The sequence below is a fragment of the Phodopus roborovskii genome, unplaced genomic scaffold, assembly GCF_943737965.1.
Source record: "Phodopus roborovskii unplaced genomic scaffold, PHOROB, whole genome shotgun sequence".
Taxonomy (NCBI): Eukaryota; Metazoa; Chordata; class Mammalia; order Rodentia; family Cricetidae; genus Phodopus; species Phodopus roborovskii.
In genome coordinates, this window is record NW_026126585.1 from 13,856,965 (window position 1) to 13,869,004 (window position 12,040).

The following is a 12,040-nucleotide window of genomic DNA, read 5'->3' on the forward strand; positions in this document are numbered from 1 at the left end:
CTAAAGCCAGCATCATGGTAAATGAGGAGAAAACTGAAAGCATCTCCACCAAAATCAGAACGGAAGGGTGTCCATTCCTCCACTTTATTATATAGCTAGCACTTGAATTACTAGCCAGAAAAATAATGTACAAGAGGGAAATAAAATGGATGTGAATAGGAAAGGAAAATGTCAAAATATTTTTAACTTCAGATGCTGTGACCCTATATAGAAGAAACCCTGAAGGCTCTACCTGAAAACCCTTAGAGCTGATAAACATTTAGAGAAAACTGACAAGTTACAAAGAAAACAGTAAAAATCAGTTGCCCACCTGTACGCCAATGACAAACAATGCCCAGAACAAGAACACTAAAACAACTTCAGTCACCATAGCCTCAGAAAAATACAATAAAATACCTAAAAATGAACTTAACTTAGGGAGATGGAAGACCATTACAATGAAAAACTAAAGCCACGAAGGAAGAGAACATCTTCAACAGATTGTGTGAGGAGACCAGATGTCCACACATGAAAGAATGAAATTAGATCTCTGTCTCACACCTGTATACAAACCAGCTCCCACTGGATCAAAGGCCTTAATGTCAGATCTAAAATTCTATAACTGTTAAGAGGGAAAACTCAAGAAAGCATTTCAGGATACAGGAATAGACACAAGCTTCTTGAAAGTGACTCTAATTACTTGTGAAGTAAGGTCCATACCTGATCACTTGAGTCTCGGGAAGCTGATAAGCCCCTGACCAGAAAAGGAGGATTGAAGCAAAAGCCTACAGGATGGGAGAAAGCTTATTTCCTGCATGTCTGACAATTAATACCTAGCATATACAAATAATTTAAAAACTAAACGCTAGGAATCACACTACCCAATTAAGGGGGTTGGGGAGATGACTCAGTAGTTAAAAGCATTTGATAATCTTTCTGAAGACCCAGGTTCAGTTCCCAGAACATACATATGATTCACCACCATCCATTAGTCCAGTTTCAGAGGATCTGGTGCCGTCTTTTGAACTCTATGAGAGCCATACAAGACATGCGGACAAAACACCCAAAATAGAATAAACCGGCGAAAGAAGTAAATGGTTATTTCTTAAAAGATAAAGTACAACATCCAATAAACATATGAAAAAATTTCAACATCCCTACCCATCAGAAAAATGAGATTCCCTCTCACCCCAGTCAGTACAGCCATCATAAGAAAATCAGAACGTATTCTGTCTAGTTTGACCAGCACCATTTGTTGAAGATGCTGTCTTGTCTCCAGTGTGTAATTCGGGCTTCTCTGAAAAAAAATCAGGAGTCCATGGCTATGCAGAATTATGTTTTAATACTATTCCACTTGCCAGTGTGTCTGGCTTAAGACAGTACCCTGCTGTGTTTGTGACTATAGTTCTATAATCTATAATGTCTATAATATATAGTCTATAATGCAACTTGATATCTGGGATGATGACGCTCCCAGCAGCTCTTTAATTATTTATGATTTCTAAAAAATCTACCCCATTTGTGTGAGTGTGTGTGTGTGTGTGTGTGTTGAAGATTTATTTTTCAATTTCTGTGAATACTTGTGTAGAAATTTTGGTGGAAATTGCATTGGATCTGTAGGTTATTTTTTGGGGGAGGGAGTGGCCATTTTCCCAATATTAATCTTACTAATTCACAGGCATTGGAGGCCTTCCCTTCAGGTGACTTCTGCAGTTTATTTTTCACTGTTTAGGTGTCAGGGTAATTGTGGTCTCAAAGGGGAAAAAAAAGAATTAGGTGATGTTCCTTCTGCTTTTGCAGAATAATTTTAGGTATATTAGTGTTCATTCTTTGAAGATCTCGTAGGACCATGCACTGAATCTATCTGGCCCCAAGATTTTTTTTTTTTTTTGGTTGGGAGATTTTTAATTACTACTTCTATTTCACTTGGGATTATAGGTCTGTTTAAATCGTTTATTTCATCTTGATTTAACTTTGATACATCATGTATACATACATACATACATACATCATACATACATACATTTGTTTTTCCAGTTTGGTGATATATAGATTCTCAAAGTATGACCTTATGATACTCTGAATTTCTCTGATGTCTGTTACAATGTTTCCTTTCTCGTCTTTAATTTGTTCCATGTCTTTGGTTTAATTTGGATTGCTCAAAAGCTTCACAACTTCCGTTGATTTTCTCAAAGAACCAACTCTTTGTTTCATCAATTATTTTTATGTTTTTGTTTGTTTGTTTCCATTTTGTTTATTTCAGCCCAAAATTTGATTATTCCTTACCATCTCCTCTTTTGAGGTATTATTTCTTCTTGGTTTTCTAGAGATACCAAGTATGCCATTGAGTTAAACTGTGGAATTTCTTCAGATTTTTGTGTGTACGCTCATAATGCTATGATCTTGCCTCTTTGAACTGTCTCCTCCACGGTGTCCCTTGCATTTGAATATGCTGTGTTTTCAGTCTCACTCAGTTCTAAAACATTTTAAATTTCCTTTATGATAACTGCCTTAACTCAATTTTCATGTGTTATTGAGTTGTTCAGCTTCCACAAGTTTGTATATTGTCTGCCATTTTAATGTTTGTTGATATCCAGCTTTTTACATCCATGGTGATCAGATAGAGTATAGGGTACTGACTTTTTTTCTATCTGAAGAGACTTGCAGAAAGATTTTAAAAGCCAGAGGACAGCAACACTCACTGCCAGATAGTGTCATCTAGCCATGATAGGAAAGCTACATCTTTGAAATCTCAACAATATGGCTTGCTGAAGAAACCCAAATAATACCAGTTGACTAGTTAACATGGCCATTTAAAGAGGGATTTTCAACAGTTTCCATTCATAAATCAAGAGCTACAGGCAATTCATTGCTACTGAGAGGGTGAAATTAATTTTTTGCAGAGATAAGATTTCTAAAACATGTGTACATATTAGAAACATTAAATGGGTTCAGTAGAATGTGTGTGTGTGTGTGTGTGTGTGTGTCCATCCATCTGTCTGTCTGTCTGCCTGTGTGTTATGTAACGATATTAAAGAGGGAAAGATCATGAATTTGAGAGGGACAGGGCGAGCCATGGGATGAGTTGGAAATGAATGAGGAGAAATGAAAATGATATGGATATGATATTCACTCATGTGAAATTCTTAAAAACAACAAAAATTTAAATGAAAGAGAAGACGTTGTATATATCTACAAAAGAATTTTATTTTGTCTGAACCAAATTATATGTACAGGAAAATTGATTCAACTTCAGATTATTATTGTTATTCAAATATTATAATAAGTTCTATGTATTACATAATACATAATATCATGTACATAAAGATGTATGACACAAAAATAGAAGTGTAATTGTCTAAGAGAATGAGGATGCTAGCAAGAGGAATAGGAAGGGAAGGGAGAAAGGAAGAAAGGGACAAGGAATAAAGTGTGAACAAAGAAAGAGAGGTGGGAAGTAATTACATGGGCCATTGTCAAAATACGTCATATACTTATATGAACATGTTCTTATGAAACCTAGGACTCTGTACAACAAATAGAAATAAATGTATTTATAAAGATTGATAAGAAATATAACATACAACATCAAAAGATAAGAAAAGTGTACAGGGCTGGACGTTGGGGTCGGAGGAAAAGGAATTGTTGTACACTATAGACAGGAATGTAGATAAATTCAGTCCTTATAAGAAACCATATGAATGTTCCTAAGTAACAAAATTGCCCTCTAGGCTAGCAGTTCTCAACCTGTCACAGGAGCCTCATATGAGATATCCTGCATAGCAGATATTTACATTATGATTCATAACAGAGCAAAATTGCAGTTATGAAGTATGAAATTATTTTATGGCTGGGGAGGTCACCTCGACATGAGGAACTGTATTAAAGGGTTGCAGTATTAAGAATGTCAAGAACCACTGCTCTAAAGCAAAACTTTCAGGTATGTAAAGGAAATGAAATCATCACTATATAAAGGTTTAAAAAAATCAAATCAACTAACCAAATGGATACCATGTCCAATAGCCAAATATGGGCAGTGGTGAAGGATGGGTTAAAATCACATGGAAGACTTAGAGAAAAAAGTGTCCCCAGATAGGTTGCTAGAGATGCTGACAATAGGACACCTACTAGCACAGAGCCATGGAAACCACTTGTTCAAAAGCGGTCTGTTTGGAGACATTTCAGATTGTAACAACCTGGAGTGGTGTGTGTTATAGCAGGTAATGGGTAGAAAGGCCAGGGAGCGCATTATACAGCTTGCCTTGCAAAATCCTCACTCAGGCACTACAAAAAATTTTCCACTTTGAATTTCCAATAGTGATGGGGTTGAGAAATGTTTATCTAAAGAGAGCAGCCTACTGTCCTATACATCTTTCAGAGTTCATAATTAATCAAGTGAATCAAACTGTTGAGTATTCTTAATCAAGTATTTTAGACATTAGTCCAAAGCGTCAAATAAAATTCAAAGGAAATTTCACAAATGTTTTAACTCATAGTTGCTACTAATGATATAGCTAGACACATCCCTAAAGAAAAAGGGTGTGGAAGAAATTTTGAGAATTTACTTGAAACTGATAGGATGTTTATAGTGGGAATCATCTGGTTAGAATACGACTGTTCTGGGGAAGTTATTTTAAAATAAAATAATAAAATAAGTATTAATAAAGAGAAAATAAGCTTATTTAGAGTTAGCAGAAATTCCTCTTTAAGTACTGACTGATGTAATTAGAATTACTTTTATACCATAATGGTCATCTGACTATCCAACCAATAGAAACCCAGCCTAGCAAATGTCCACATGACTTTCTAACAATGGATTTGTCCTTTTCTACTCTGGTCTCTGTCTGTTTTACCAATGCACTTTCCTATGTTTATTTCATCTCTAGGGATCAAATGCTCCTAAGGAGGACATATAATACATTACTGGAAGTTATTTTGGTTCCTGTCAATTCAAGGTTTGGATTAATAATGAACCCAATTAAATCCTCAAATACCTCCAACGGCAACAATAAAAATTTAATTTCTAGGGAGCCGTGAGGTTAGCTATGCTGAGCACCATATGTAGTCACACATTTTCAAACACCGGGGACTTCTGCAATTTTGTCAAAGAAACAGCAGCACACTGATTTGATCAAAGCGATAACAAAAGAATGTCTGTTCTTTCCTAGCTGTCTCGTGCATCTCTGATGATAACCAGTCTGCAGAAATGACAGAATGCCTCAAGCAGATGAATGGTATGCCTCCCCTGGTGCAAGAATGCACTGTCCCTTGTCGGGAAGACTGCACCTTCACCCCTTGGTCTAAGTTTACACCCTGCTCCAAGAACTGTGAAGCAACCCAGATCAGGAGGCGGCAGCTCACAGGTAGGGTGCGTCTGCCACTGCAGCTCCAGCCAAGACACACTGCTCCAAATAACTTATGTAGAACGTAACTTCCAACAGAAAGAAATGCGATCCGACATCGCCTTCCTCTCCATGCCCAGTCCATATCCTTAAGACTTGCAGTAATACCTGATATCTAATAGATATGTAGTAAATATTTATGAGATGAATGGAAAATGGGACCGCTGATATCAAGGGAGTCTTCTACACATGTTTATACTCTTTATGCTCATGAGACGAATCTTATGCAATGAATTACTCTGCCTATCCCACGGCAAGGTTCCTGGTCTGTTATCTTAGCAAAAGTTTGGCAAGCTTAAAAAAAGTCACTGCTTTTTCTTTTTTTCTTTCTTTCTTTTTTTCCCCCCAGAAAGAAGGTGAAATAACTGACATTATTGTCTTTTGCCATTCCTGATAAGCAATTTGACCCTTTCAGACTTTAATGGTATAAGGTAAAAGTCAAATTACACATGCGGATTCTTTTGTGTCTTACTCCATTCTGTCAGAATGTAATAAGATACTGTGCATTTCTGCAAAGGTTAATGGAAAGGGAAGCAGATGCTAGTAGTACATTTTTTGCTGTCAATATAAAAATAAACTGCTGCCAAATTTCCTGTTTGTGTGATAATGCCATGCGATTTCTCTTAAGTGTGTATACATTTGTGTTTGTAGGAAACAAAACTCAGGGAATGTAGAACCAAAAGAAAAATGCCAGAATAGTTATTGTGATGATACAGTTGGCATCAACATTGAAGGACTGAGCACAGATGAGCATTGGTTCACAGAGGTAGCTCTTGGTTTCAAGGGCCACTGTTCAAGGGCACTGCTTACCTGATCACATTAATAATCCAACTCTCTAAAACTGGTTCAGTTGATAGACTAGGGCTTTTGCTGAATTTCTGGATACATGCTGGATCTCAAAATCTACATACAAAGTGAAGGTAAAATATATCATCACAGGAGAAGTTGCAAATGCAGGATGCAGGCCTTTCTGCGTTATACAAAACAATGTATTATATGTAACACTGCTTACATATAATGGTTCCGATAAAAAACACCTGATAGAAAAAGCAATCCAATAAATAGTGTAAACACAACAGACAAAACCTGAACTTAGAGACCACTCTCCAGCTACTTCGCTGTCCTGCACACACACAGTGTGTTGGAAGCCATTGCCCTAGAAATATTTCACATCTCTGAGGTGAAAGAGCTTCCGATGGTGAGACAGGTTGTAGTTAGTAGCCAGGGTTTCCCCTTGTCTCAGCGGTTTGCTGGTGATATTTACCACCTGTAAAGTAAGACCAGCCATTTTATGGCCAGCACTGTTTATGTTATAAATTGTTAACATCTGAATGAATTTGAATTTTAAGATGTATTTTCTATAAAAGTACATATTGAAAACTGTTATAAATTATCCTATGATTCAAAGTTAGTGATTACTTCTACTAAAGGGCTGCTCAGGAGTTATTGTAATGTTTTATTAGCTGCTACTATTTTAGCTAGCTAATTGATTTTTTTTGCACTCTGTCCGTCTAGGTGACAACACAATTGATCAGTCTCATAAAATGCATTAGTCATGAAAAAACAAAGGACCATTTAGAACAATATTGATGAACATAAAGCCAAAGACACATTAATGAACTGGCTTATTTCCCCCTCTCTCAAGGCTTATTACTGTGACATTAATTCTTGTGTTTTGCCTTCTCCCATGATACTTGGCAGACATTTTAATGACTGTTCTCTAATGTGAGTGGCAATAGAAACCATATGACTTAGACCTATGACACAGACACATAGCATGTAGGTCCCAACACAAGGCGCTGCGGTGAGTATTGGCCATCTAGAATACCAAGTTTTGTTGTTGTTGCAGCAGCTTTTACTAAATGTTTTTCACTTGCCATCTGGGTGTTCCTTGTTTATTTCTAAACTAATCTTTACAGATCCTGGGTTGGGTGGTAATTAAAGCAAGTGTTTATTCAGTGATGGATATGTTCATTACACAAGTATGGGAATATACACATGGTACTATATCACTCGCGCTTTGACTTTAGGGGAAAGGTCTTTGCCTTTGTGCCAGGGATTGATTTGTTTAGTCTAGCTTGGTCTTAGTCTAAAGGTCAGTGCTGATTTTGATTAGAATGTAATCAAAGTGAAACCCCGGTACTGATGTGTTGCTTATTGGGAGAAACCTTTCGGCATCAACTTGTTTCAGTCCTTCAAAGAGGGTGGCCAGGTAATGAAGAGGGAAATCGCAATCAGAGACAGCATCTATTTGTACAGGATGCTTGTTTGAACGGTAACCTCTGTTTGCTTTATAGATGGGCATTTTCTTTCCCTGGTATTTCTTCTTGTCATTCCCTTTCTCCTTCTTCCGTCTTCCTCCACTGCAGAGAGAGAATAAAGCTGGAGACTTGGGGATTTGAGCAATCAGAGGGGTGTCTGTTAGAAAGCCAGAGAAAAGATGGCCTAAGGGCTCCTGGACCACTATTCTAAATGTTGCCATTAGTCCTATGTAGGGACTGATCCAAAATAATTCAGGTGTAACATTGTAATCTTCCCCTGGCATTGTTGGCAAACACAGGGGAGACTGTGTGGTGGGGGGGGGGGCTGGTTTTGCCACATCCAATTCAAAAGCTGTTTTAGGTGCAGGCTTCTAGTCTGTGGCCCAGAGACAAGCAAATAAATTTTGGTTATAATTAATATTGTAGAGTGTAAGAATTATAAATAGCAACTTAAGCTCTATTAAATGAGCCTAGAGATGAGAGCCTAGGAGGGTCCTGTGGGGAAGCTCTTCAGCTACGTGGAGTACACAGGGAGAAAGTTCAGTAGACAAGTAAAGCAGGGATAATGAACTGTGGCTGGAAGGATGCTGCAACCCAGACCAGGGGGAAGGGTCAACGGAGCATATTATGAGAGAATTCAGGGAGAAAAATCTCCAACATAAGTTTACAATCAACATTCTGAGAGGTCATTGACAATCAAATTTGGAAGATAAAAAATGGATTGCTTCCTGATGCATTTTATCATTTTGGTAAAAGTGATGCCAAGGCCCAGGGTAGACTTGGCATCCAAGACTAAGTAGGCTGAAAACAAAGAAGAGAACGCGTAGATGGAAATGAAGTTCAGTAGCATTTCATGTGAGGAGTACAGCTCTAGTCGGGGGCCGAAGGGAAAGAAAGCGACTGTGTGGTGACAAATGTGTTGTGGTCAGAGAACTCTCAGGGCAGTGATGAGATCTGGCCTGAACTAAGTGTCCCTAACAGCAGACATGAGTGAATGCAGAACCCTGAAAGGCCAATAGATGGCTCACATCATGGTTGGGCAATCCTGGGTCAAGGGGTTGTTCACACCAGGCAGGAGCGATTCAGATTTCACAGGAATCCTTCCAGATTATTTGCAAGCATGAATAGCATGCTCATAAGTCAATCATCCACTAGGCAACATTTTGAGAATTGTGTATGAGGCAAACCATGTGGCAGTGAGAAAGCTGGCCACACATCGGCTAATATCAAGTATTTACATGATAGCCATAAAGCCCACAAGCAGACCAGTAAAGCTGCCTAAGATTTGTATAGCCAGTTATGACTCTAGCTAATGACTCACTAATAAGAGAAGTGAAGAAATAATTACATGACATCTAGGAAAGTCTCTTGTGCTCTAGGGGAAACATGTTGACAGAGAAGTTGCATCAAGTCTCAGACTGAGCTGGAGTCAGGAAACAAGGTTATCAAGCATTCACAGGTCTGGAAATGTTTCTCCATTGTCATTGCTCAAAGGTGGAAACACAGTTAAAACTTCCGAAAAGTTAGGAGGTAAGATGAAGTGACACCAGGGTTCTCAAGACGAAGCATTGCTCAAGTGGAAGTCACTGATTTTCCTCAAACCATGAAACGTGTTCTGATTATTTCAATTTATTGTTAATTTTAACATTAATATTCTGTCTGACTTCAGGAAACAAGATAAGGAGGAACGAACCTCCGCCTTCGTTTTGAGCTTGTTATGTGGAGAATACAATTATGCTTTTTGGAGAAATTAGTTTTTAATTATTTTCTGGAGAAGGAAAGGACTTGCGACATATGCTTTTATTGGTTTCCCTGGAAGTCATTAGTTTAAAGAAGACAAGGCTAACCAAAGTGTTGTTATCAATTGAGTAGAGTGACACCACCTGTATACCCCCATCTTGTCTAAGCCAGGTTTGCTGGGTTAGTATTGGGATGGGAGAAAAATCTATAAAATAAATTAGCAAGAGATTTATAATTATTGAACTGCGATAGCAAGTATAATGCGTTGTGCTACATTTAAAACAAAAATCATTTTATTTTCACATTAATTTGAATTTCGTGGCTTCCCAGAATACTGCTTACCTTGTCCTAGAATTTGTTTCCATAGCAAAAGAAAAAAGTGAAGAAAAAAAAAAAAAAAGATTGAAACTTAAGGTTTAATGTTCAAGTGGTTGTTGTATGTACAAAAATGTGAGTGGCTTTCAATGGAACATCGGATACAAAATTAACACCAGTGCATGTCTTTTTTGTACCAGGGAAAAGCAAGAAGAGAGAGAAATGCCAGGATGCTTCCCTGTACCCTCTGGTGCAAATGGAACCATGCCCCTGTGATGCATTCAAGTCCCATCCTTATGGAAACTGGTCAGCTTGCATTCTACCGGAAAGCAAGAGGGATCCTCAGCGAGGAGGCCTGTGGGTGCAAGGAGCTGACAAGGAATGTGGAGTAGGAGTGCGCTTTCGAGCAATCGCATGCTCTGATAAAAACGGAAGACCCGTGGACCCCTCATTCTGCAACAGCTCGGGTAAGGAGACAGATGAGGGGTATCGGATGAGAAGTTTCACAGAGCTCAGGAGGCTTGCCCCAGGTCTGGGAAGTATGGTAGACTTGCCCAAGGTCTAGGAAGTATGGTAGACTCATTATTTAGGAATGAATTTCATTCTCAATTGTCAGTAGCACACTGCCACCATAGAACCAAAGCATGTGTAATGCACACATACCTCTCTCCCTCCGCTGTCAACCACACCAATTGCAGATTCTTGACCCCTCCCAACACCACCCATACTACCTCCACACCCCCAACCCTGTCCTTCCTTAATTGACCCGGGTTTAGTCGGTCACTGACTTCCTGTTAGCCAGCAAATTTGTTCCTCTTCACTGAGAAAGCTCAAAGCCCAGAGAAATGAATGCAGATGTTATGGTTTTCTTTTATTAGTGCTTTCACCACATACATGGGGTGGGAGGAAATCACTTCTTGAGTTTCTTCTGAGGTGGCTGATAAAGTATCAATGGGAAAAGCTGGCTTTCAGAGTCTCCAGTGTAAATAATAAATACACACAAGTGAAGAAAATAATAGAAATCAATGGGGCCATCTGGGTGAGCTTTGCTAGGCATTATTTGGAGAGAAGATTGAATTTTGGAGCCTTGGAATGTCTGAGCCATGAGTGAATGGAAGGCTGAATTCAGCTGCAGTGTAGGAGGTGGGCAAATCTGGGGCTGGCAGTCAGGATGGAGCCTAGGCTTTTCTGTCTTTAGTTTTCCCCCGTCTGTTACCTTGTATTCCTAAGACCAAACCAAACAAGGTGTGGTTTCCGTAGAGGAGTGGAGAAAGAGGAAGTTCGTGTTTGGTTAATTGTGTATGCAGATGGGTAGCATTTAGTCTTAGCCTGTGCTATCTTGGTTTTTAGAAAGATTTGGCATTAACACCAGAAGTGACTAATTAAATTTGGAACTAATGTGAGAGTAAGTCAAATGGCAGGTTTTTATAAACAAAGTGTTAGTTCATCTTTAGGTAAGGCACATCCATACCATTGTTTAAATGCAACTCAAAATCAGTGATACTTTGAATTAGTGCCACCCCCTTGCTCCTTGGTTAATCTGCAGGACTGTATGGAGTGATCTGACTTTTAGAAATATTAAACACCAAAAATGAACACATTTTAAGGAACTCAGAGTTAGTAGCATTCAGCTTCTATGGACATATTTGTTTTATGTATTCACTATATAAAAGCATACATATTGAATGTTTGTTATATAGATTTTGGATCATCCACTGGGATGTAGAGATTTGGGATGCAGAGATTTGGGATCATCTGGCTACAGACCTAGTTTTCTCCTATAATTTGTGTTTCCTAGTGCAAGGTTATAGAGGGACCAGGGAAGAACTTTGACAGTAAGAGATTGGCATTTAAAGAAACACAAAAGATATTTAAGTCCTGATTAGCTCTGGGGATGCTGACTAGCAAACACTTGGCTAGACCTTAAGGGAGTCCCCACTGTAGCGCTATCAGTCTGGGATGAGAGGGCAGTTGAGTGACAGTGCATAATCAAGACCATTCCTCTCAGTATGATCTCAAGCAGGAGCTGTGCTCCGGAAAATAAAAGCACAAAAGGAACACTTGTAATTTGAATGCACAGTGAGGGAGGAGTTTTGCAAAGAGGGGTTGAAGTCAGAAGAGTCTTAAGAAATCATCCCAGGAACACAGATCTCATTCAACCGCTGCAATAAGGGGGAAGTGCAACCGATGCAATTCATGCTTCAAAGGGAATGCTTCCAGCTACTGTCTGCAGAAAGACTTAAAAGCGGGAACCAGCGTCCCTGCAATCTATGTCCATTAGCCAAGGTAAGGCGTGCTGGGAGGATAGGAGAGGATGGCGGCAACAAAGACACATGAAGAACT

General features: G+C 38.8%; 1 protein-coding gene across 1 annotated transcript in view; it reads left to right on the forward strand.

The window, feature by feature from the left end:
- Positions 1–12,040, forward strand: part of LOC127236397 (thrombospondin type-1 domain-containing protein 7B-like) — a 146,563-nt gene that overhangs the window by 1,195 nt on the left and 133,328 nt on the right. Inside the window, exons 2-3 of the mRNA XM_051204015.1 lie at positions 5,148–5,342; positions 9,898–10,164. Coding sequence (XP_051059972.1) covers positions 5,148–5,342; positions 9,898–10,164 — 462 coding nt within the window. The remainder of the gene's footprint in view (positions 1–5,147; positions 5,343–9,897; positions 10,165–12,040) is intronic.